This window comes from Eurypyga helias, unplaced genomic scaffold, assembly GCF_000690775.1.
Source record: "Eurypyga helias isolate BGI_N326 unplaced genomic scaffold, ASM69077v1 scaffold27, whole genome shotgun sequence".
Classification (NCBI taxonomy): Eukaryota; Metazoa; Chordata; class Aves; order Eurypygiformes; family Eurypygidae; genus Eurypyga; species Eurypyga helias.
Genome location: NW_010263475.1, coordinates 130,827 through 157,562, shown reverse-complemented (window position 1 = coordinate 157,562; position 26,736 = coordinate 130,827). Strand labels below are relative to the sequence as shown.

General features: G+C 44.5%; 1 protein-coding gene across 1 annotated transcript in view; it reads left to right on the top strand.

Moving 5' to 3' along the window:
* The window catches only part of LOC104512871 (kalirin-like), a 269,469-nt gene that overhangs the window by 120,408 nt on the left and 122,325 nt on the right, over window positions 1-26,736 (top strand). The window contains 1 exon segment of the mRNA XM_010156032.1: window positions 7,535-7,688. Coding sequence (XP_010154334.1) covers window positions 7,535-7,688 — 154 coding nt within the window.

Here is a 26,736-nt window from a genome sequence, read left to right as displayed (position 1 = left end):
CGTCATAATCTGTTCCTATCTATACAGAAATACAGGCAATTTGAGTAAAAATACCCTAACAAACACAAATAACCTTCACTATTAGTCATCAAAGGTATTAGTAAATAGAGCACATAAATTTTATGTTGACTGTGTGTCTTAAATATTGTAACTCCTGCGAGATAAGCTTCATTATAAGGATTGATCTGTCTCTTTGTTGAAATTTTTATAGAGCTGCAGCAATGCCCTGAGCCAGGATCACATAGGGGAAGCAGCTTAAATTACGTGGAGATGTAAAGGGGGGGGGGGGAACCAACCAAAGAAAAGCCAGACCCATTGCTGCAAGTTTCATGGGTGAGGAAAAAACCTTTAGAAAAGGATAAAATTTAATTAAGAGATTGGGCTTGGGGGCAATAGCTAAATCAGATCTGTAGTCTGAAGATCTAGGACACCTCACTGGCTCTTCAATCTGGATCACTCGGAAATTAATTTTTGTTCCGTAGATGGTTTACTATTACTAAAGGCACAACTAACATTCATAAAGTAATTGCAATGAAAATGCTTAGAAAAAAGTAAAGAACAGTTTAGGGCAGTGAGGTGCTCTAGCCCTTGTGGAAGGTCAGCTTTGGTTGGGATGTTTCCACTTGTGTCTTGCTGCACTCTCAAACAAGGCCGCTTTTCAGACTGTCAGGGATGTTCATCTCCTCCCAGCAAATCTCTGTGCTGTAGAAGCCAGAGATCTAGGTGGTCCTGTCCTCCATCTGTCCCTTGCAGAGAGTATTGTTCTTTGGTATAGTTAGCATTTTGCTACTTCATTATGTTAAAAGTGGGTAAGTGGACACACTGCTGGAGATTAAAGTAGTTTGAAAGTGCTGGCTTTCAAAGTCTTGAGCATCCTCATGTCCATTAAAGTCAGTGGGAGTTGATAGCACTTAGCACCTCATAGGAGGTATTTAACGTCCTAGAGGGTTTGAGTTGTGCATTACAAAGCCCCTCAGGGAGGGATTCTGTCATGATTTATTTGTCTTTGAATCTCCAAAGTCCCCTGTGGTGTTATATAAATAACAACACGCTTCTGGAAATGCCATTCCCAGTCTCGTGTAGTTGACCCACTTACCTTAAACATCTTAAACTTCTTTGCTACTGTTAGGCTTGAGGGTGCAATGTTGGTGCTCTCAGTGTGTTGAGCAGGGGGTGCTGGCAGACATCTGGGGCACCCAGCCTAGCAGCCCCCCCCTTCAGCATCACGCTGGGAAGCTGCATGGGCCCAGGGGCTTTCCCTGCCCCGGCAGCATGCAGTGCCACACTCAACATCAAAAGTTTAGCTGGAAACTAGTTTATTGAAGAGGTGACCTGCAAACACTGAAGAACAAAGAGTTTTAGGACAGCGTCTCAGTGTCTCAAAGACTGAGCAGGTGAGGGAGATTCATGGCTTATTTTTCCCTTGTCCTCATTAATGGATTCCCAGCTGCTGGTTTGGGTGGCTGGTGAAGAATACATTCCTCTGCCTGTATCGTGACTCTGGGGCAAACGCTCATGCTCCACTACTGATCATTACTGTCTTTTGCCAGAGTTTGGTTTGAATGGTACAGCAGACTAGCTTACCTTTGCCTTGGCATCCCGCTACCAGCCTGTGTGGGATATCGTCCTCACTAAGTGATGATGTTGTGGCCTTCCCCTAAGAGGTTGGGTCCTTCTGGGTGATCCACTCACGGTGCAGCACTGCTCATTTCCACAAGCCTCATCAAACAGCCATGTCCTCAGGTGAGAGCACATGAAACCCACTGTCTAGACTTGGAGGAGAGAAAAAACAAAGATAAAATCTGACATCTGTTCTGTGTCAGGTGCCCTCCTTTTCCTGCTGCTCAGCACGTCGACTGAGTAACAGATTTACGGCAGAGAGGGAAGGCTCTCCCTTTTAACACAGCCCGGTTGATGCAGGTTTAGAGGGTTAAAATGCTAGCTCCTTCGGTTAGAAAGGTCAAATTTTCCGTTGTTCGTAGCAGCTGAGTCCTCAGCGAGCACATAAACCCTCAGAGCGGTGCTGCGGTGTGTTGGGCGCTGGGGGCACGCAGGGTGTCGAGGCAAGACGCCGGTTCCTGTAGGAACTGGTGTGCATCTCTGAAATTGCATGTGATGCATCTTTGCTGTTTCAGGGAATGGCAGAGTTTGCATTGACTTCACTGGGGCAGGGGAGGGATCTCAGGCTCCTCTCCCTGCAGCGCAAGGTGCTGCCTGCTCTCAGTTCAGCGCTCGAAGTCCTGATGCAACCCAGACACTCTCAGCGCCCTGTCATCTCTGCGACCCCCGTGAGAGCAAACCTGCTTGCTGCTCACCTATGCTCAGCTCAAGACGGGCCTGCCCTGTGGCTTGTGGTTCACAGCAATGAACACAGCCATTCAGGAAGGAGTTTTGCACTAGGTTTTGGACATTTTGTGTTCCCCAGTTTGAGTTGTTCTGGTCCTTGATTAATTTAAATTTTGATTTTGTACTCTGCTGTTGTTTCCTTGGGGGGTACGTGGAGGCTGAGCAAGCAGAAGCGCTGTGTTCTTCTAGCCATACCAGCCCCACAATTTCAGCTCCATAAAAGCTTTTATATGTAGATTACAAGAGGATTGCTGTGTACTACGTGCTTTCTGATCAATGGCTACCAAGGCCGGCTATTACTCTGTAGAAGTTTTAAACGTACTTGTTAAATTAGGAAATATTTTAGGCTTGCAACCCTGGTAGTGCTGCAAATCAGGTGTGTACAGTCCTCTGGCAGAAAAGGCTTCTAGTCTAACTCAGAAATACATCTGTTTTTCAGTTGTTCTACAGCTTTCTTTTCCCCTCCTTATTGTATGTTCATCACCAATTAGAAAAAGGAGAATCTAAAATCCAAGGTTCACTTCTGTGGTCAAATAATTTTTGTCTCTAGCATAAGCGTTTTGCTGCTAAATGCATTATCTGCTGTGGGAGACAGAGCTGACAGCCTCTGGGCTGGGAGTTTGACTGTTAAATCCCACCGACAAGGTTGTTGATGACTTTGACAGATAGCACGGCTTTTCTGTTGTGGCTCAGCTTCACATTCAGATTTCTTTAACCTCATAATTTCGAGAACTTCTCACGAGGAGATGCCCTGACAAGCTGAAATGCTATTTCAGTGATTGCCCACCACACATACCTGCTTATCAAAAATGAATCCTTTTGGCTTTCTCTGTAATTGTGCGATGGGACAGGGAGGCCCGCAAGCTGCACGGCGAGGGTCAGCGTGTCACTTGGTGACGTACCCGTTGATGGACCCACTCTTGTGATGAGGGGTTTTTGGGGGCTTGTCTTTACCTTTGCTCTGCAAGGGAAATCAAGACCACACAGAGACCTTGGGATGCATCACAGGGTGATGTGATACCCAACCTGTAAGTGCAGAAAAGGGGCCCAGGGGTAAACTTGGGGTTGCACACCCTCCTCCTCATGCTGCAGAGCCATGAATAGCAGGAGCTTTTTTCCCTCTCTTATGCAAAGGGGATGGGTGCATCTGTGGATTTTGGAGATGCTTCTCCCAAGATCCTGGCAGCCATCCCCTGCACAACCCTCCTTGTTCCTGCATGCACACTTCAACTCCACCGATGGTGGCTCTCACCCTTGGCACAGGCGTGGGTCCCGAGCATCCTGCAAATGGTCTCTGTGGTCTCTGCTGTGGCATGTGTGCTGCCACGAACTGGGCTAGGTGCTCTTCCCAGGCACCTGAGGGGTACACATCAGAAAAGCAACAGAATGAGACCAAGGGAAAACCACCAAAATGTAGGGGCTGGTCTGTGAAAATATGAGAGGTGTCGTGATGTCTGTCCAGGTGAGTCTTGCACGAATACCTTGAGGTTCACCTCTGCCTGTGACACTACTTCCCAAGGAGCTCACAGCCTTCACTGGCCATACTTTCTGTTGGATTTTGGAGAAAAGTAAAAGGGCTGCTTTTTCTCATTTTTCTATGTGGGGGATTCAGATCTGCGCAGTGCTGAGTTTTATTTAGGACTCACTTGTGCCAGTGAATGAATTAAAGTCTTGTGGTGATGCGGCTGATTTATATGTGATGGAAGTGGTAACGTAGAAAAAATGCACAGCATTCTCCAGAGCAAAACTGGTGCTTCAGTGTACAGAAAGATCTCAGGCAGGGGTTTATCTCCCCACCCAAATGTGGTGCGGGGTTACACAGCCAGGTGACAGCTCACTGGAGTCTTTCCTTCCTCTCTGCCCTTTCAGGTGTCAGCTCCTTACGCTGCAAAGCCAGATGGCAGGCTCGATGGCTCCACAGCCTTGCCTCCCCGGGAAGCTCTTTCCCCTATGATGTGATCTTTCTCATACTCTGGACCACATCCTCAGCTGGGACAAATCACAACAGCTCCCTGGGTTTCACTGGAGCGATGTGAAATTGCAGCTGCTGACTCCAGCTGCTGAGGATCCGGCCAGTACCAAACAAAGAGCCCAGTGAAAACAGCTCATAGAGATGGCTGCCAAAAGTTCAGGTAAATGGCTGTAGATCCAAAAGCAAATTGGAATTGTGATTTCATTGCTCACCATTGTACCAGTGCTGTAAAACCTGATGTTGTGATAGATGTAGTAGAAGCACTGGCCGCGCCTGCACAAGTGCCCTTCTGAAGCCAGGGCCTCGCAGGTCTGCACAGATGTACCTGAAGTGAAAATCTGGCACTGGTGCTTCCACCTCATGCCTTTGCCTACTCTCGGCTTCCTTTGAGAGGCGCCGGCTGGCCCTACACTTTTTGTCTGGCTTGGTTTGGGGGAGCACCACCTTAGCCCTGTGCTGTAGGTGGACAGCCAGTTACAGCATGTTTATTGGTGTTGAAAACCTCATCTGGGAGAAAAGCCTGCCGGTCAGTTTGGTAGGAACAGGATTGTTTTTCATGTTGTGCCATTCCTGATGTAAAATCCATGAGTTCCCTCACACCCGTAGGAGAGGCTCTGGGGTACAGGTTCGTGCAGGGTTTTGGAAGATGCCCACGAGGCTGAGGATGAAGCGCTCCAGTTGATTTCAGCACAGCTTCAGTCCCATAGCATCCAGGGTTTCTGGCAGCAGGCTTCTTCCAGCATCACACTTTATATATATACATAAATATATATATTGGATCTCACTTAGTCGTGAGTGTTTTTCTTTTACAGTAAGGAGAAGATGCACAGAAAGGAAATGTAATGGCTGCATACAGGAAAAATATTACTTTCTTTGGCTTTAAAAGTTGAATTCCCACTAACCTCAGGAATATTCCTCCTCCCACTGGGAGAGTCAAGTTTTGTCTGGGTATCATGTCATCTGTCCACATTTATTTTGGATCCAGAAGAAGTTATTAAAAGTGATTGAAAAATCAGGCTTTGAAACAGTTGGTATGGAAGTGTGAGACCTGTCTATCACCTTCCATCAAGGAAGGCTTGGCACCCCTCTCTCCATCTGACAGTTCCCCTCACCCTGCTTCTGTAAAACAGAAATGCTGGCTGCTTTGGTGGGGGAGCCCAACCTGGCTGATACCAGCAGACATGCCATGCTCACCATGTGACCTGTTGGCAAGTAGCCTCATTAGAAAATTAATCCTTTTAAAAGAGAATTAAGGAGACTGGAGGCTACTGCTGTGCCCTGTGAAACATATTGGTCTCTGGGATATGGTCCACAGAAAGCCTTTGCCTACTTTTTGTAAAGGAGGTGCAGTCTTTTTGCCATGACTGGCTTGTTTTGTTGGGGTTTTGTGATACTTGTTCAGCATCCTGCAACACCATTCACGGTAGCTGGATTTAGTCCTTTCAGCTATTTGTTTTCCAGCATTATCCCCCCTCTCTTCTGTTTTCAGAGGTGATTGACCTATTTTATTGTTTCTTCGTGTCTCTGAATCTAGTCTTCCCCTGTGTTGTTATTAGCAAGCTGAAGCATCACTCACTCATGTAGGAAAACAGCCCTGTTCCAAACAGGCCATATTGAAGTGCCTTCTTGAGTTTAGACCTAAATCCATGGCCTTCTCCTGCTGTCCCTCCCAGGGAGAGAGCTGTTTCCAAACTAGGACTCCAGTCGCAAAGCCAAGACCCCTGCAAGATCAGTATGCAGAGTCGGTTTGACAGCTCCAGGATGTGATTAGGTTAGAGACTGGGATTCGGAGCCATTAACTACTCTGCTAAACAGCTCCTGGGCAGCTGAGCGGCTGCAGGGTGGGAGCAGCAAATTTGGGCTTGGTGCTGACGCAGCCTTTCAATAACCAGATGTCCTGGGCACAAAACACCTCTGTATACAATAATCTATATAGAGCTTTATAGACAATAAGGAAAATTAGCCCACATCGGTTACTCTTTCTCCACCTGAGAAGTTGCCACATAACTACACTGTCTTCTCCACTATAATCCACTGATTATAGAGATGGCACTTGCCTGCTGAAAACCAAGTCAGTGAGATTGGCCTATTCATCCTGGGTCTGTCTTCATTATCATCTCCCTACAGGAAAAAAAACACAGGTCTGTCCACCTTGACATCTCTCTGTGACTGTGTGTCACTCTTTATTCAAGTTACTGCCAGTAACTTTTCCCAGTGCCAAGTCTACTGATGTTCCCTGCTCTCTGTCTGGAACCTGTGCTCGCCCAGTCTCTCGTCTGCTCCTCATGGGGAGTTAAAGGCCTCCCACCATACAAGTTCTTCAGACTATTGCTCCTGCCTTGCTGATCCTCCTGACCCCTTCAGAGCATTGTCTGATTTCAATTCTTCTTATCCCTTTTTTCATTCATTTTACATACTCGGGTGTTGCCTAGCATTTCATTAATTTTTCATTTTCTGCCCCCGGGAAATTTCTCTCCATTTCTGGAATGTTTCCCTCTTTCTCCCTGCAGAACACTGAGTCAAAGAAATCATTTAGTTTCCTAGCAATATCCGCCTCATCTGTCATCGAGAGATAAAATTACTAAAACAATGAACAAAAGGTTAAAAAAAACCTGGATGTCTCCAACTGCCAGATTGTAGGTCCCTGCAGTCAAATACGGGTCACGTGCATGTTTTCCCTGTATGCCTTCACATTTACCTCCTGCCCACTCCCTCCCCTGTGCTGAAACAGCTTGGTTTGATCTGATCCTTCTTTCGTGTCTGGTGGAAACCTCTCCTGAAAGCATCATTTTTGCTGATGTGACATCTGGAAGGTATTTTTTGGGCTGTCTCTCTGTTGACTGTCATTAAAAGGAAGTATGGAGTGGTTTGTAGCACTAGAAATTCTATTGGGATGCTGGTGAGTGGGGATGGGCAGTGCCTTTGCCCTCTCCAAGCATGCTCAAAACACTGGGCGGACAAAGCCAAAAGTAAGGAGGAACAAGAAGTGGGTCTGCTTAGTAGAAAAAGAGGAAATTCTTGGGATATTATTATTCATACTGTAAATGAAAGTGTTTTTCTTAGCCAGCAGATTATACACAGCACAGTTATTGTTAGTGCTGAGGACAGGGATTTCCACGTGGATATACCTGCTGTCAGTGGGTGCCAAAACTCTTCTGGGTGACGTGGCTTACACAGGCGTGATGTGTGTGATGAATGACATATGGTTTCCCCCAGTTTGCCTTCTGGATGTTGGGAAAGCAGTTGTTAAATGTGATGTGCTGCGAGGTCCTCGTGGAGCAGGGTGTGGGAGGAAAGCGCCAGGGCCAGGCTCTGCCCGCTGTTGGGCGGGTGCAGACTTGGAGACTGGATCAACACCCGCAGAACTCAGGTGTGCTTTCTTCTCAGCGGGAGTCCGTTGAAGGTCTTTAGATCTTCAAGTCTCTGGAAATTTATCTGCACGTTTTTCACAAGTGGTGTGTTGTAACTTAGTAAGCTTGAACAAAAAGTTGTCTGAGTCATCTAAAATCTGCACTGGGGAGATTGCGTTCAACAGAATGAGACTATCGGAGAGGTTCCAAACAGCTGTCAGGCGGAAGCTTGCTTTTATCCCAGATGTGTGAATTTTCAGCAATGTTGTTAACTGGATTGTTCATCCTGAGCACTGTGTGAAATTCTGCCCTGCTATTGCCATTGAAGGAAACAAATGAAGAAGGAAAAGGCTGTGTGTGGGGTTTGCAATGTGTCTTCTGCTTTTCTAGATGGTTACATTTTGTAAGGTAAAGGAAAAAAAGGAGGGGAAGCCCTGTAAATTTGAGTCAGTTCTGAGAGTTCTCTTTAGGGCTTCTGGTAATTTTGGTGGTTATTTTAAAGGTGGAATCCATAAAGTGTAGAAGTGTGTGACAGCTTCGTGATGTGTTAGTACTGACCAAAGCCACCAAGTCACCCTTAGTGAATGGGGAAGATGTATTTTTCCAAGCCTTGACAGCATATATCTTGGTGTTTTGTGTTCAAGCTGTGATTCAGTTTCCACTCTTTGAAGATCTCCTCTGGGATGAGTTTTTCTCTGTTAATATGCAATAAGGAACCTTCCCTGACTGAGAAAAGGCCATGACTGTGTCCTTATAGTCCATTGTTTAAATAACCCCACAGAGCAGGCAAGTATTACCAAATCATGACCTTTGTTTACAGACTCAGTAAATATTGGTAACCATCAAGTTTATATCGTGAAGTCAGAGGCAAGACTTGTGACTAGTCATGGATTGTCCAGAAAGCATGTGTGTGGTCTATCCTTTACAGCTCGTTGCCGTAGTCTGTTATGAATTTGCCAGAAGAATCGGTCTTTTCAAAAACTCATATTTTTCCAAACTGCTGTGGGAGCAGTCCTAGACCACTTTCTATTACATAACTCAGGTTAGTAAAACTCTGTTAGGTTTGCTTTTCTCATTTTAGCTTGATGACCTGCGATAAACAATAGTTGAGTGAGGTATTCCAGTTTCTTTCCTATATGCATTTTAATTCTGCATCTAATTCACATTACTCCATTAATTTATGTTTTTCTTAAATCAAGAGTTGCTATTTAATTTTTCCAGGTATTTCAGCTCTGTCAAATTTTATCTTTTAAATGCCCACTAAAGCATCGGGTTGATAGTTGGTCAACATTTGGAAGTCTGTTTTATGGAAAATGTCAACATTACAAAATTTGTTTTCTTTCAAAATTAGGATAAAAATAACCTTCTTCAGATTTCCCTTTGGAACAGAATTTGCAAAGCTAGAGGAGAAATACTACTCCTTCCCCCATAATAAAAGCTGGCAGAAGGCTAAACAAGTCTATGGGAATCAAACCTCATCTACTGACAGCACAAACTGACTCCACTACTTTCTAAAAGATGAGGGAAGCAGAAGGATTGCACAGGAGACCTGAATTTTAAATCCACCTCCATGGTGTGTGCCCGTATCGCTATTGCTTGGTTGCATTTAGCTTCAGTGCCCATCAAGGCCCTCTCCCTGTCTCTGCAAATGTGGCAGATGGGGACAGGGACCCGGCGAACAGCAGGACTCTGAGCAGAGCACCAATTAGGCAGGCGCTAAAAGCACCTTTCTGGAAGACCTGTCCAGACAGCAGATGTCCCAGAGGGACAGGGGCTTGTCTTTTTGTCTTTGTCTCTCTCTTTTTTTTGTTTTTAAATGGACATCTCCTGTGAACTGTTGTATGCATCAGCAGAAGAAAATGTATGTCTCCTTTTATGTTTTTATGCAAAGGAATTGGATTCTAAGATGACATTTCTGGGAGTCTCTAATGAGCATGTTTCTAACGTGTGAGCATATGTATCTTCTAGTACAAAATCTCTACATCATGCCAGGGCACTGCGTGACTTAACACTGTGAATGTCATTAGGGCCTTGTATGTTAACATCCCTAATTGTTTGCAGTGATCTGTTTTGAATTGTTAACTGAGGGCTGGCTCTTAACAGGAAAAGTTGCACTAATTGCCCAGTTTTCACAGATAGGTTAAAACCTTTTGCTAATGTAACTGTTGGCCTTTTGAAGTTTGTGTGTGTGTATATAGTCTTTGTTAATGGCATACAGATCATTAATAGAGCACTAAGCTGTGCTAACATCCTGTAACAGGGACTACAGACCTTAGTGGTTGCTGCCAATGAGCTCCTGGGAAGAGACAGCCAGGTGATAACTTGACTCTGCACTCTCATTATGCTCAGAAGCTCCTGTGGAAAAAAAAGGACACTACAGGACCTCACATTTTAGCATTTGTGTGAGCCCTTGTTTAGCTTTGAATTATTTGGGATCTTGTTTGTTGGGGTCTGGGATCACATTGTAGAAATGCACTTCAGCCATAAATTGTGCGGTTTTGTAGAAGTGGTTAAAAAAGCCCCAATGCTATGAAGTGATGAGAGCCCTTCTTTGGTGCTTTAAATGATGTCTCAGTTCCCCGCAGCTGGTGAAATCCAGCTATAAAAATTCTTTTCGCAATGAAATGAAATTCTGTAGTAATTAATATTGACATTTGTAAAGCAACCCAGAATAACAGCTATCGTCAAATTAACGTGACTTACAAATTTCTGATTACTTGCAGCTCTTTTCTCTTCTCAGAGGTACAGGATGTAGAAAGTCCATTTTCACAGTTTCAGGATGAGTGCCATGATAAAAAAGCTATTTCAGTGTGACTCTGAGCTTCACCTCTGGATTTTGCTGACTCTGGTGGCTTCAAGTTGCTGTAATAGTTGCGTGCTATTGTATGTACACATTTGGTTTTGTTCAGATCATCAGTCGCTGTTGGCTTTCAGATTTTTCTTGAGGGGGGTAGAATCACATGCTTCGGGGACTTGTATAGGAGGTGTTGATCCCTCTGAAGAGCACTCACTGTTACCAAACAGCTTTTGGGGACTGGTGGTAATTAAACAAGCCGCTGTGTTCGTGGCACTTCTTTGAGCTTATTACTACAGATTTTGGATAGGTAGGATCCGAAACCAGATGGAAATGTTGGTGAGGTGCACTGATGAAGTGTGACCATTTGTCCTTGAATCACAAGCAGAATTTCTGTATAGGAAGATTGTAGAGATGCTCCAGGATGGTATAGCCATTAGGAGATAAAAATGTGCTGACTGGCTCTCTCATTTCTTCAGTAGAGCTGATAGGGGATTTTCTAGATTCTGTGGGCTATGCTGTTACGCTGGACCTATCAGCATAAAGATCTCATGAGGGTAATTTAGTGGCAAAAGGGGATTTTGGACCAGAAAGGTAGGAAATATTACATGGGGAACAGAAAAAGTTTCTCTTGCTGAGGAGCTACTACAGCAAATCCCTCTCCTGCCTGGTTCAGCAATTCTCCACCTACACTAATTTTGTCCTGCTGTATTGTACCCGACTGTCAGGTCCCCTGAGCCAGGCTTGTAAAGGTGATTTCCCTGTCCACAACATCACTCCATGCTGCTCTGGGGTGACAAATAGCAAAACTGACGGGAGATGCCAGCAGCGAGCCCTCCTCAAGCCTCTGTCCTGGGGCTGGAGGATGCCAAGGGCTGGGGTGGGAGCATGGAGGGAAGGAGCCCAGCATGTTGTACTGGGCAGCAATCTACAGATAATCAACCCAATGGTTGTAGGCAGAAAATGAGACAAAGCTTGGGGAACTCTTCTGGTTCTAAAGAAATAGGAAGAAAAATACTGGGGTTTTTTTTGGCACAAATTTGGGTTAATCTCAGTTTCCATCAGCCTGTGTTAAAAGAGCAATTGTGACTCTCTCAAACTTGTCGCGTAGATTTTTTCTCCAAAGAAACCAACAAGTAATAGATTCTGGAAATGTAAGACCTTACAGTGCTTGTGTTTTGATTTATGGCTTCTAGTAGCAAAGGAAGCAATACTGTGTGAACAAATTATTCAGAGATCAGAAAAAGGTGGGAGGAGGGGGAGAGAAGACCACTATAGGAATTTGCCTGAAGAGGCACCTAAAGTGATCCCTGTTTGCCAATGGAGGGCTGGGAGACAGTGTGTGGCACTGAGAGGCAACTGAGCATGTCCCAGATGTGTGTTCAGCAATGCAGAAGGAGGCGGCAGAGATGTTGAATGTGGGGGGAAGAAGGATGCTTGTTGGTTGAGGGGGGAGAGGATTTTTTGTGTGTTATGCTGTGCTGCTCTTACAGCAGTAGGAATTATGAGGCTGCCTGGTACCACAGCAGGCCTATTGAGGACTCCAGTCTGAACCAGTACTTTAGCATTCATGATACATAGACTGAGCTGCCGACAGTCCATTCAGCAGGGCGAGTGAAAAGGACAAAACTGCCCTGTGTTCTGCTCAGCTGCACTGCGCTCTGTTTCGGACTAATCGAAAACTCCCCTCCAACAGTAAGAGGAAACTCACATCACAGTGTAAAGTCTGATTCTCACTAGCAATGGATTCAGCAAGCCTTGGTTGTATCTGATATTTCAGGTGCTGAAGTGTGGGGTGGGATTCCAGAATGTTATGCTTTCAGAATTGCAGGTTGAAGGAGTTTGTCATTCAATAATCCAATCTATACAATTCTCTTTAATCTCTTTTCCTAGTGGAGTCATTAACTACATGGGGATGTTTGGCAGAGAAATGATGGAGTGTGATATATCTTATTTTGGGAGCTGACTTTCCTTTTTAATAACAATGGATATTTTTTCCTGCCCATCACTTTTGTGACTGACACAGGAGATGTAGTAAAACTCTTGTTTTGAAGAAGTGTTAGGTCAATCTGCAGCATTTCCTACATACAGAAACAGCTAACATAATTGTCTGGATAAAACCCTCAGATTTACAGCCAAGTGCTTGTTTAAACTTCCTAAGTGTGCTGAAAGATTGATTTTAATGGAAACAGGACCTGCTTGCAGCACAGGCAAAACCACCTATTGGCTTTATTTAGCAGGAGGATGCAAAGGGGGTATGATACAGAAGGCTGAGCCTGATACCACACTGGGGATGAGATTTCGCCAGTGGAAGCAGGTGTTTTGAGGGTTTATATTTTCAAGTTACCCTACTAGAGCCTCCTAGCAAGAGGCTAAGTTTTTGAGCATACTCATTGCTTGTCGTCTGGAAAGCTCTACTTCTTAAGACATCTCCTGCAGTTGCTAAGAAACTAGGTTCCACAAATGGACATCCATTTGAAAATCCTCGTCTATTATCAGAAGCATTTGTGGTGTTTCAAAAAAGCCACAAAATGTTCAATAGTGCTTTTTCTTATTTTTGGTTTGCTGCTATGGGCAAGAACAAAAAGAACCATCGTTTCTCACAGAGATACCTGACATGAGAAATTTGGCAGAGGAAATGATGTCTGTCATCACTGGGCTTAGGAGAGTGGTGCTTCTCTCACAATACAAGGAAATCAGTCCATGTACATGGGCCAACATAACACAACAGAGACTCGGGTCTCTGTTCCAAGCCTGCATGGCTAATACTGGTGAGGGGGGAATGAGGACAGAGAAGGGAGCATCTTCATCCTGAAGCAATATCCAGCTGTTGCTGCTCAGATTCTGCTTTATCACTGTCCTGAATATCTCTATTCCAGACCCAAACTCATGCAGTCAACAGGTGCAAAGAATGATTTCTGGATGGTAGAGTTGTGGTTACAGTGGCAAAGGTTGGCTGAAATGGGGCTAACCTGAACACTAGAGACACAAGATGGGCAGTGGCTCTGCCAAACATTTTACCTTGCTGGCTTCTCAAGTGCAGTTATAGCTGCTTGGTTATCTGTAGGCTCCAGTGCTGTTTGACGTGAAGACATCCTCATATGAGTTGTGCCCAAAATCCTGCCCTAGTTCTCCTCTCTGCACCCACAGAAGTGGAAAGACATCATTGTCACCCTTTGTGCTCACATGGTTTTGAGTGTGTCCCAGAGAAAACAGCCATTGTTTGAGCCTATCGCCAGTCTCCACTTTTTTGTTTAGAGACATGTTATCTTCAGAAATATAAATGAAGGGCCAACTTCTCAGATTTACACACTCCATGCTACCACCTGGTCCTGAATTTGTAATCATTCCACATCAAGATTTCCCATCTCTTTCAGATGGTGTTTCTTCCTTGGATTGTGTGTATTGACATCCTTGTAATGATATGTTTGCTTGCAGTATGTTATTTATCTGCTAGTTATCTTTGCGTACTGTGGAGAATTCAGACAAGATTTGCTATTTGCTAAACAGGAAGGCAGGGTAGGAACCAAACCATTTAATTGATGTCAACTCCTTTAGTTTTTTCCTTCAACATATCCCTCCTGTTTAAGAAAAGTGTGTGTGACAGGAGCAAAACGGGAACATAGTGATCGTGAATTTTCAGCTTGGGCAAGAAATTGCATACGGCTTTTATTCCAGATTCTGGATTTGAATATTATCTTGTCTGGAAAGTTTTGATGAGGTTTTACTGCTAAATATCAGCACATTCTTATCAACCCCAAACCTTGTCTTCTGATCACTGTGAAAAAACTGATCAGTCAGGCCTGTTTTGTGTCCAAAAAAGGCAGTTTATAACTTAAGCAAGCCAGCCTGGAATAAAGAATTAAGGCTTGGGTGTATGTCTTCCTCATCTGCATGAATTTACAACATCCATTTGGACTGGCACTGATTTATAGACTTTAAAATAGCACAGGGCATTTAACTGAAGAGGGCTGACAATATGCAAGGAATAATAGGCTGTGAAAGGAATAATTGCTTATGAGGTTACTTTGCTGGAGGTTTTCTTTTTCTTTGTCATTTGCCTTTGAGCCAAGTTAAAGTTCCTTTTCTGTGTATACAAGATAAGCAGCAGCTATTCGTCTTGCTTGAAATGATTTCTTGATTCCATTAAAGGTCCAAATCATCATTCTGGAAAAAGAGAGACACAGGCCCCGTGCACAAGTCACACCGTGCCAGGACTGTTGGCATGTAATGATGCATCGGTCTCAGACTCACAGATGCCTCCCCTGTTTTCCAGATCTCCTGATATACTGGTTACTTCTCTTTAAGCCTTTCCTTTTTATTTTTTTGTTTTCTAAAACTGCTTCCCACTATAGTGTCATCCTAGGATATTTACTGTCTGTTGGGTGTCTCTCATACAGATATGGATGTAGGTCCTATCCATGCATCTTGAGAAAGTGGGCTGTGAGTTTTCGGTTTCCCAGAAGTTGGATCTTGGGGCATAGTTGCAAACGATGGCCCAAGTAACTGGCAAGTAAGTTACTAGTCTGCCTTTAGTCAGCGAGAAAGAGGAATAAAAAGAAAGGACGCTCGTGTTCAACAAATTTTTCTGATGCTCTTTCCTATCATCTTAATTGCTAGTTCCTCACGATTTCCTTCCATAAGTAATTACGAAGGAGAAAAGTCATAAATTATAACTTAATTTGCCCCAATTAATGTTGAGTGATCAGTGCAGTTTGCAGAATTGAGTGATTCAGCTGCGCTAATGGATTGTGGTGAAAATGGGTTTCAGTCACGTTATATAATGCCCTGTTATTGTCTTTAGCTCAGTTCATGAGATGCTAGAAAATCTCTTGTTTGTGCTTGCTTGGAAATTGGAGTCTGTCTCCTTTTGCCAAGCAAATTATGTGGCTTTTCTCCTCAATGCTGTTACCAGGAATCCTGACAAAGTCCAAACCAGGAAATGGCTGAATTTCTCATTCAAGGGTTATCTTTATGGCAAAAAAACCAGTATGGACTCATTACAGATAAGTGTATTTGCTATATCCTTCTCTAAGATTGTGATCTTATGCATTAATTTCAAGGACTACTGATTTCCCGCTGTTTGACTGAGATCTGCAAAAGCCATTGATAAGAGTTTATTTCCTGTCTTGGGACCAGACTCTGGTTCCAATTACCATTCTTCAGTTTTATGTGCAACAGATTATTGACTATTTAGAAGACAGGATTTAAAAAAATTCTGTATAATAATGGAATTCTTTTAACTTGTGCCACGTTCAAATTTTCTCCTTTTAACTTTCAATTATGCAATTTAGCCAGACAATATTTTCATTAAAAAACATGAGAGTCTTCCTTTTTCTCTTTCTCTTTTTTGACTCATTCTCCTGATTTTCACAGATTCACTGTCGGTTTTCACCCCAGCTTTCAGATGGAAAGGCCTGGCAGTTCTGAGCTGTCATGCAGTCATTCTTTTAGGAAAGTCCTATGTATTCCATTAAATTCCTATAAATTCTGGTTGAGTTAAAGAAAGAACATGGGGTAGCTGGATTACTCTGTTTTCAGGCAATAATGTGTATCATCTGTGGCTTGAATAAAAAAGTATGCAGCCTGAATAAATGATAAGCATTGTCTCCCAGATGACACAAGTTCCCTAACAGGAACCTCCTCTAAGCAGATACGGCTCTTTATGGCTCGCTGACTGACTTCCAGTGCAAGTCCCCTCATAATAAAATCTAGTTCTTTGAATTTGGCCTTCTGTGCCAGAAGAGCATGTGGCAAGGGCCCATTGTGGTGGATATGCATTTGAGATCTTGGATGCTTCTGTCTGGAGGAACAGATCTGATTCACAGCTACAGGAAGCACTGCGTGAGACCCGGTTTCCCTCACAGGAAGGTGGGACAAAGGACAAAGTTCATCTGGTCATGAATACCTTCATAAAACATTTCTCTGCTGCTCATTGACCAGTTTTTCCCCACTTTTGCTGTGAATTTCTTTTGAATTTCTTTGGCCACATTATTTGTTAGCTGACCCAATTTAATCACAGACTCCATCAAACCCAGTATTTCCAGAGTGGGAAGCTATAGCACCTCTGATGAGTCTCCTCTTTAGCAATATTGAGTTTGGTCTAGACATGACTCTCTGACTGGAAGACTGGGAGCAGGAGAAGTCTGTTTTTTCTGAAGCTGTTTTTGGTTTTTAGCCACACATCAAAGACCACTGACTGCCAGCTCCCTCACCATGCCCTGCTTAGCACCACACGTGCAGCCATATGGACAAACACTTTAAATGAGAGGTAATTTGATGCCAGTGCTGCTTCACCTGAGTAGAGACCAACAACTGTTTACTCCAGATTTCAGTGTGTAGGTTTTCCTATTGTAGATCAAATCTTCATCCTCATTTTACTGAAAATCCCACACAGAATTGGGGCATATGTCTTGAAGGTGATAGTTTTGGCGACCAGATGTTCTTGCTTCTGCAAAACACATTTTACAAAAGGTTTGGGCTTGCTGCCCCGCGCTGCAGCTCTTTTCTGCAACCGTATTGGCAGCTCTCAGGCTTGTAAACAGAGAAATTATATGCTCCAAAACCCAGGTGAATAAGCATGTGGTTTCATGTTTTGTTTTCAAATCTGCCAACTTTTGGAGCTTGTGTTGTTCAGAAGCTTGGTGCAGTCATTGTCAGATGTGAGGAAGGCTTGAGGAGGAAGAGATCCCTGTGCTTAAATGCCCCTTCTGCCACCCAGACACCACACATACTTTCCAATCACCACTTGCTGTGGTGAGAATTCCAAATCTAATGAAATGTTTGAAAGCCCAGAAGATCAAGAATGTGTAAACAGACTCCTGAGTCAAGAGCCTTTTTGAAGTGTTTAGTAAAAATGCCTGTAAATATCTGCAGCGTGGAGGATAAGCAGGTTCTGGTCTTTGTCAGGGGGGTATTGGGGTGCATGGCACATGGCTCTATGTAAGGGGCTTATCCTACGCCTGCGATAACCCCGTGCATGACCTCAACCAGGGACCTAGCTTTCCCTTGCTGCTCTTCCTTCACCCACACTTTGCCTCCAAGCACACTGTTCCCTGTGGTGGCTGCTCTGGGATATGGGTGATCCTGCTCAAGGATGTGTGTGCAGAAAGCTCAGGGATGACCCAGGCAAGCTGGTTTTATTTCTGACTGAAGTATTCTCCACTCTTATTTCTCACTTATGCCACTAAAAATAGGCACTGGGTAGTGAGTTGTACCTGAAGGTCTTCACTGGGTCAAAACAGGTCAGCGGAGAAGCTGAAAACAACTCTCTGTGACCACCTTGTGCTGGAAACGTCCTGTGGCTTGGGCTGATGGTAAATCAGATTACACCCAGTGAAGTTCGGGAAGTCAGCAGACTGATTGCTCGAGACTTGACTTGGCAGCATTGCTAAGTGAGTGGCACTTGAATATTTTTCTCAGTTTTTCTAAAGATGGACATACTTTCTTTCAAGAACAGCTTTACAGCTTTTCTTTCTGGCTTCTAATTTTCCCTTTGAGCAAATTGTACAGAGAAAACACCCACTTACCACTGATGGCAAGAAATTTTCTTGGCCAGCGAAAAGACAAGATGCTGCTTCCAGGCTCTGCGGCTGCTCTCGGAAGGTAAGGAAACACGCTGTCCTCAGCATATGGGTGAACAGAGATGCAGGAAGAGCAAACGATTTACGTGTGATCACACGTTATGTCTGTGGCTGGGATTCAAAAGCAAATGTTTCGGGCTAACCCAAGTAACCATCATCCTTCCTTATCTTGGGACCATCAGGGAAAATGTCAGAGCTTCCTGGGGACCAGAGCTGTTACAGCCAGACCCAGGCAGAGCCGCATGGAGCTGGGGGAAGCTCTCCCATGCTGGACCACCCGCAGCTTTTATCATCTGCGCTGTGACATGGGTTACTACCTCACAGGTGTTTGGAAAGGGTACGCCAAGGAAGAGAAGGCCATTTCCTTCCCAGGAATAAAACACAAGTGTGGGTTCAGTGTTAATTTCTCTCTTAAACGGAACACAAAAAGGGGTTGGGACCTGCACTGATTTCTGGCCATCTCCACCATCTCCTATTTTTTCAGGAGAATAGGTAAATGAAAGGTTATAAATATCCCATGTTTATGAGGCAGTAACTGTTTCCTGGGCTAAACTAATTTATAAGCAAAATTTGAGTACGATATACATCCTGAGGCTTTGAGCCAAGGAATTGTCCATGATGTTGCCAGATTAATGTGGTATACCTCCATCTTACTCTTAGCAGACAGATATGTGGTCTCCTTTTCCTCATCCTAAAATAATTTAATAAGAGAAAGACAAAAAATGAAATGGGCTTTCAATATCAATTTAACCTGCAGCTCTCAGTAGTACTGCATACTAGCCATAGCTGTGCACTTGTTCCCTGTATCCCTGAAGGCTCCCTGCAGCTTTGCCTTCATGGTGAATTCCGTATCTTGGTTTGTTTTCACATTTAACTCATCTCCGAGTTTTCTGGATTTCTCTTGGTTGTCTGGAATAATTACAACTTCCCACAATTTTGCTTCCCACAAAAGCAAAATGCTGCTTTTGCTTTCAGATATCTGAATTTACTCAACCTAAGCTCCAATTTAATGTCATTTTTCTTGGGCATTTAGCAGTAACCGTTTAGGTCTGAGTCAGTAACTGTGCAATGTCCTGCGCTGTAAATGGCAAGGAAAATCCATTACTTCTTGTAAGGAATTCAAATAATTCACAGAGAAACCGTGAGGAAAGTCATACGGAAGCGTGGAACTGAAGGATGGTTTCAGCCGGGTGAATCTACAGACCTCTGAAAACTGTGGAGTGCTGCTCCTCTGTGCATCGGCATGACTAAGGGCAGGGTTTAATCCAAAGTCTAAAGCCAGTACTACTGGGAGGGCTCTGTTCTCCTTCCAGCCCTTGTTTGCCATCCTACCATTCTATCTGTACAAGGCCCCTTCCCCCTGACATCAAACAGCTCTCCAGGTCCCGGCTCAGCTTGAAGCATCGTGAGAGAAGCCGAGCTCTAAGCCTGCAAACAGAAATGCTGTGTTACCGGTTGGGAACTATTTGCATTCTCAGATGAGGATGACTCAAATAGCACGAGCTGTGACTGCGTGCTGGGAAAATATCATCCGGAGGACGGAGTGAGCCACAAGTACACCCCTTCCTTTTCACTCTGCTTGTTTCAGAGTCTCCCTGACAGTTTATGAAGGCAGATCAGCAGCGGCTTCTTCGCAGGAGCAACCACCTTGTCATGTGTGACTATGGGTTTCTGAAATCTCCAGGCAGATTTCATCATTACAGCAAGGCCTTGACTGGGGCTGGAGTGGGGAAGCATTGGCAATTGCCTGGCACTAAATAGCTGCGTGATTGAAGGGGCCCTGGAAGGAGCTCCTTGGGAGTGTATGTCTCCTAAGCAGCACAATTAGCATTTCAGGCTGCATTTTCCTTTGCTTTACACCTGAATACATAAAGAGAGCCAGAGAACAGAAATACATCTCTCCATGCCATAACTGCTGTAATTGGCCTGATGTTACCTTGATCACAGCACTCTTTAATGATGAAAGCCAGGCACGGTGCTTTCCAAATCAACAATTTTACACTTAGCTAAAAATGATAACCTTTGGATTTAATTAAACACCCTTGCTTGCCCTTGTTGGAGGGGGATAGGAAACGGAGGAGAGGCACGGTAAAGCTGCAAGGATTGCCTGTCAGGACTGCCCCTGCAAGCAGACACCTCCAGCTTGTGGAGGCAGTATGAAAAGTCCGGGTGTGTAAAACTGGCTAATATTTTGGAAAGTTCCTCTGAACTCGTTAACTCAGTACATCTGTAAATGCTGGCCATGTTCCCAGCCTTTATTTTCAGCCCACTTTTCCTGTAAGCTCTTATGCATTATCTCTTTGGTTGCCATCAGATGTTGCCGTTAACTCCCAAAGGCGCAGGGCAGTGGGAGGCAAAGCCCAGATCCAGACGGGGTGGTCAGCATCAAAGCGACTGTACCAATGCTCTGTGACAACTGCTTAATAGGCCAAACACTCCCTATGTTTACCCTTAATAAACCTGTGTTCCAACATGCAGATGTTAGCTAAGGCTCCTTCAAATCCTTTGCAAGGCTCAAGGCAGCCGTCATGCTCGGGTCCACAGAGCAGCACAGGGGTATAATATATGTTTGACCAGTGGCATCCAAACCCACTTGGCACAGGAGCCCAGAAGGAAAGAGCTGGATGTTTTGGGAGGATGAAATGGGACAAGCAAACACATGGCTGAAAAGTGGAGGTTTTGCTGTAGGTAATTCATAGGGGACATGACAAAGAGTTGGAGGATCTGTGTGTCAATGTGATGGGAAGCTAATCCATAGCAAACTGGGTGTCAGGAGTTCCTCCACCCCTAGAGCAGCTTGATTCTTTCATGTGGATGATAGTGGGGCTCAGAGACCTGAATACAACCTGTAGGAGCCGCCATGAGGGAAACCTGCTAATCCCCTACAGCGCTGAGGTTTTACGGACAGACAGCTGGGAAACGGTTAAGTTGGATGTGCGTGCGTGTGTCTGTGTAAGCAAGTTGGCGATGTTTGTAATGCAGTAATTTGCAGCTGTCAAATAGTTAATGGAGACTCAGCTTGCGGACTCATAAATTTTAGTTTAACATGCAGTTCTGCTCCGACGAGTGTCTATGTAAAAATAGCACCTTCCTACTGAAATGATCTGCTATCTATGTGTAATCACATGCAAATCTGATTAATTTGCTGACTAAATTAAGGGGAACAGTTTTGAAAGATGGTTGCCTAAAGTTAGGTACATACTATTTAGGTGCCTAAATATGCAGTCAGATTTTAAGTAGTACTCAAGTCTTGTCACTTTGAGTTGCCCTTGGAGTAGCTTTTAAAATAAGATTACCTTTCTGGAGCCCTGAAGCCCAGAATTAGGTAAGTGGGGTTTGAAAATATTGTCTTCATTTTTATTCCTTATTATCTCTGTTGAAGCTAGAAACACGCAGGCGCTCCGGGAGTGGGCGAGCAGAATTCTTTTTCATTCCTTTTACAATTGTACAAGCCAAAAAGATGACAACTTAACTTCTAGATCCCAGCATGAGTTTGTAGACCTGGTAGTTGGAAAAACAAACCAAACATCTTTTTTACTTGTAAACTGACTGCGTTTGATCTGGAAATCATTGAGATGCAATAAACATGAACTCCATGATCCTGATTTTATGGAGTCAGTTTTCTGAGTAGAACCACACTTAACAAAACAATCATTATAATTGAATAGCAGTGCTTGTGAAAAGGGCTGGATTGAAAACACTGATGACAGAAGCCTTCTGTTTATCCCTGGAACAGCAGTGACAGTGGTAGCGTAAGCTACAACACACTATTCCTCAAACAATTGATGCCCAAGGGACTGCTAACTGGTGTTACAGCTTCAAGTGCACTATTTTGCTGGGAACCTGTTTTCTAGCAGCGGTGGGTGCCCCTGAGCCTGCGGTAGTGTAAGTGGTTGCATAGCCACGTTGCTCAGCTGGTAGCAGTGACTTAAGGCTTCACCTTACCAGCACTTTTGCAGCTACACTGTTGTTAAACAGGTTTTGGAAGCAAAGGGGTGAGGAGGTAGCTCAGTTGCTATTGCTTATTTGGTCTCCACACACAAGCTCACCATTGTTTTGTCGATTACTGCTGGCTGTGCAGAGCTTGGGCTTTTTGCTTCCCACCCCCCCAATCTTTTTATGTTGACATCTGTCTGTTGGACATCAAAGTACAGCCTTCAAAGCCACAAAGTCATATGAGTTACGGAACACTTAGGTGATGATCTATATAAAGGCGAGCCAGCTCGCTCCTGGAGGAGGCATTCTGCTGTCGTGATGCGTTAAAACGGCTCTTTGTATTTGGGCAATAACAAAGATTCATTGGAAAGTATTAGCTGTCATCAAGGCTTGACCTCTTCAGAAAGTATTCTTTAGCAAGGGTTTTAAAGTGGATTTGGAAAGATAATTATTCTTATCCCTGGGTAGAATCTGGGCAATTTATGTGTTCAGCTGACTTGCCATTTTGGCTTCAATGGATATTTATTTCTGTAACATAGGATTTCTGTGCATGGTTGTGTTGCAGCAGCTGAGGATGATGGTAATGGGCAGATTAGATATGTGCAGACAGAGATACTGCTCAGGGTGACACATCCTTAATTGTCAGTACTCTTCTAGCAGGCAGTGTGCTCAGTTCTGTAGCTTTTCAGTGCAGGGGAAGAAGAGACCATTTATCTCTTTGTTTTTCTCTCTGTGTGCGAGTTCACAAAACATTTCCAGAGAAGCATCTTGTGGCTGTGAAAAGGTTGTTTGTGTCATTTAAGCCAGCGTACCACTTCAAAAATTGAGTTTTGTGCTGCATGGTAACTTTCTTTCCATAATGTTTCAGTATGAATTTTTATTCACAGGTGTGTGATTATTGCTTCATCCTGCACCTTTCATTGCTAGTCCGTGTTATGTATCTCGACCTGCTGGAGTTAATGTACGCCTTGCTGTAAGTGGATTTTGCAGCATTTGATAGGGCTTCCCGGGAAAGTGGTAGAGAAGTGGACTTATTTCCACTGGCTGTATTTTTCATCAGGTCACAAAATTTAGGCAGAACATTATCACGTGTCCCATGTCACATCCCTGAACTGCTAGCGGGCCAAGTCCTGTGGTGGGATCCACCGGCTGATCTGTGGACTCATGAACATTTCCATGATATGTTCCTTAGGAACAAGACTTTGTGCTGGAAGTCCTGGCTACTTTTCCAGCACAAGTTTATGAATGTCAGGTTTATAGAAGGTTATTGTCTATGTCCTGCCTCAAATCCCTGGCCGTGACACCTGTGCCCTGCCACCAGTCAGCTGCCATGAAATATGGGAAATGCCATTACACATTTGGTGGTCTCCAGCCATAGCTGGCTTTAGCCATTGTAGGCACTTTTGGGTAGAAACTGCTCTCCACGATGTGTTTCTGCAGCCCTGCACCAGTGTTGCTGGCTGGACCCCGTAACAAAGCTGCAGGCGGGGCAGGAGGGATGGTGAGGGGCATCAGCACAACTCCTGTTTCCCATGACTGACACATGCATGTTGCACCAGCTGGTGGTGGCAGAGGGGTGGAAACGCATCTTCTTAGTGTGCACCTGCTAATATAAATTAATTATTATAATAACGAAGCCAAAGCATGATGAATCTGTTCTCTCCAGCCCGTCTTTCATTCTGCCTTTATGCTGGAAGCAGGCAGAAAAATATCAGTGCTTTCCTTTCTTTTCCTTTGTGCAGTTAAGTTGCCATTTTTGTTTTGTCATCACTCCTAATGTTTCATTGACTTCTGACTGTGACTTGTCATTTATTCAAAGCTGTATTAGCGTGGTAGTGCCTAAGAGTTATTGAACAACTGACATAATGGACAAGTGATTCCAGCAGCAGAGCTGGAGTTTACAGAAAAAGGTCACGGAAACCCCAGGCTGAGTCGTAGGCTGGAAACATGGACAAGGTCTGTCCTTTTATCAGCAAATCGAGAGCCGAAATATGAGGAGGTGTGTGTGGGTGCATGTTTGTGTTGGAAAGCAGGGATGCCTTAAGTAGAATGTCTATGCAAGATGGATTCCTGGCTGGGGAAAAATATAGAAATAGGTTATTAAAACTGGTGTGAAATCTCACCTGCAGAGGGAGATGTGGGGGAAAGCAGGAGCTGGTTTCCCCATACCTCTAATTTACTGAAGGTATTAAATGTCCTTTTGTTGACTTAATTAGGCTTAGATTGGGGTCTGCTCCTCAGCATGGTACAGAAATGAGGCTTGGCAGCTGCCTGTAGCAAGATCTTGGTAAGAAACCGCAGGCTGCAGTGTGTAAGTTCACTGTCTTTAGGAGACAGTTCTGATGAACTTTGGGGACTATTACTGACACTTTGCATGTGACAGTTTTGTCCTGCCTGGAATTGCTCTTTTATTGCAGAGCGTGCTGTTCAGTGAAACTGAAATCAGTGAAATCACCAACCAGTAAAAACCCTTCAGAAGAAGGGAGTATGCATGGGAAAAGATCTTACAATGGAATCTGTGAATTTAAAAAATTCTTGCCAATTTATTGCCCTTCTGCCACCTCTGTTGAAAATAAAAAGAGGACATAATGTCAGGTCTGTGGCTGTCACGTTTGCAACCTGGCAGTGGGCTGGTAAGAGGGGCCCCCAGTGTTTTAGGGATGAGTCGGATGGTCATTTGACTCCAGCTGTCAGGGGTCTATAGAGCAGGAGCTTGCACCCTCTGGAGATCAGTCAGATCCCATTAACGTGTAGACAGTTATTTGTGCAGCTCAAAGCTCCCCCTTAGTGAAAAGAAACCAATTTACTGAGTTTAGGTGATAATCTTGTTAGATGAATTTTAGCCCCTTCCATAAAGAAAAGTATGTTTGCGATGAAAAACATATTTCTGGTAACTCTGGCGTCCAGTCTCACAGTCTAATGGGATATGTAAGATGAGATTAAATCCGTATCCTCTGTCTTTGAAGGCTGCCCAGTGGCTTTGTGTAACTCTACCTTCTGGTGAGTATCATTTCAGCAAATTTAGGAACTGCTTGTCCAGGAAGAGATCCAGACAGCTAGTGAGGCTTTAATCCCAGTCATCTCTTTATATGTGTCCTTAGCTGGAACAAACTAAAGGAAAGCTGCATTTTCAACCCATTGGTGATCCTTTTCTATTCATCGTTACAATAACATTGCATGGTTTTTACCACAAAAGTGTCAAGCTTCTTAGAGCAGTAAGTCTTAGGGCTATAAACATTTATACTAGCATGCTAAAGAGATTTGGGCATAAGGGGCCGTACTGGCATTAGGGAGCAGCTGAAAATATGAGTAGGCTAACATTAGATTAAACAGAGGCAGGCAGTAATTTCATTGGCATTTATACACTGAGAGAAGGAAAAAATAGTAAGGTTTAAAAAAAAAAATGCAGCTAGGAAGCTTTTAGAAATCAGGGAAGCAATTTGCTTTCCAAAATGATTCACAGCATCTCGTGTTAGCTAATTAACAAAACAGCAGGCTGGTGAATTGAACAGCAGCGGGGTTAGGTCTCGGTGGGCTCGGTTCTCGTCCGTGTGTTTGTTAGGGTCTGTCCGGCCCCCTCAGTGCTTTTGCTCTGCTCTTTGGCATCGGGGGGAGCCCAGCCTCTTTCTGGGCAGAGTTACAAGTGGCTGTGCTCCACCACAGGAGCCAGATGAGGGTGAAGGGGGCAGGTGGAGAGGCAGCAGATTATGCATCGACTGGCATGACTCAGCCATCCACAAAATGATTTTCATTAATGTTTAATGTGTGTCAAAAATGTCAGCATCTGTAAGTGAAGCAGATAAATTATTTAGTCCTGTGAGTGTCTTGCCTTCCCCCTGCCTGCTGATGTGTGTAAAATGTTTGCCCTGGTTTTGTTTAGATTTAGGATGTTGTCGGGGAAGTTAAACCGATCGCTGCGACACCCCAGAGCGTTTCCTTGCGAGACCCTCAGAGGAGCTGCCGCCGCTTTGCAGTTCGGCGCTTTGTTAGCGAGGTCTGGGCAGGCTGCAGTGGGTTATGCACAGCCCCTGCCAGTGGGCTGGGGTTGTTCTTAGGCTGGTTTGCAGAGCAGTAGACCCTGGGAAAATGGAATAAGGTCGGAGGAGTGGGGTGTGAAGGGTGGTCGTGCTCTCCAGGGTAAGGGCTGTGGGGAGCTGCTGGTGGAGCAGCCCAGGATCACAGTGTGTGCGGTGGGGATGTGCTGCAGCTCACGTTAGCTGCTGAGCTTTCTTCTGCCGTTCCTGCTGCCTCTGTTTGTCCGAAGGTTCATCACCCAGAGACCTGTGCCTGCCTAGTCTGGATGCACTGCGTCCCACTCAGGGGTGGGGACAGCCCCTGCGATCCCAGCAGGGCTTCTACTTGTTTGGCCCGTTTCAAGAGCTTAGGGCATGGAACTTGCTTTATCCCAAACTGGGGAATTCATGCACAGGAAGGGAAAACTCCTCTTGGAGTGGCAAGTTTGGGTTGTCTTTTTGTTGATTTTCTTTTTTTAAATCAGCTTCACCGATGACACAATTGCTGCAAGCTGGCATCATAAACCCCGGCAGAACGGAAGAGGGACCGAAGGGGATGAGCAAGGGAAGAAATGTATCTGATCAGATTGAATTTGGGGCGTGGTGAGACAGGGAAATGTGAGCCTTATTACCAGTGAGGTGCTAGTCTGTGAATGTTGGATGAACCACAATCAAAAATGACTGATTTAAAACCCACTGCGACACACTGGACACGACCGACTTTCCTGGGCAGGGATCTTCC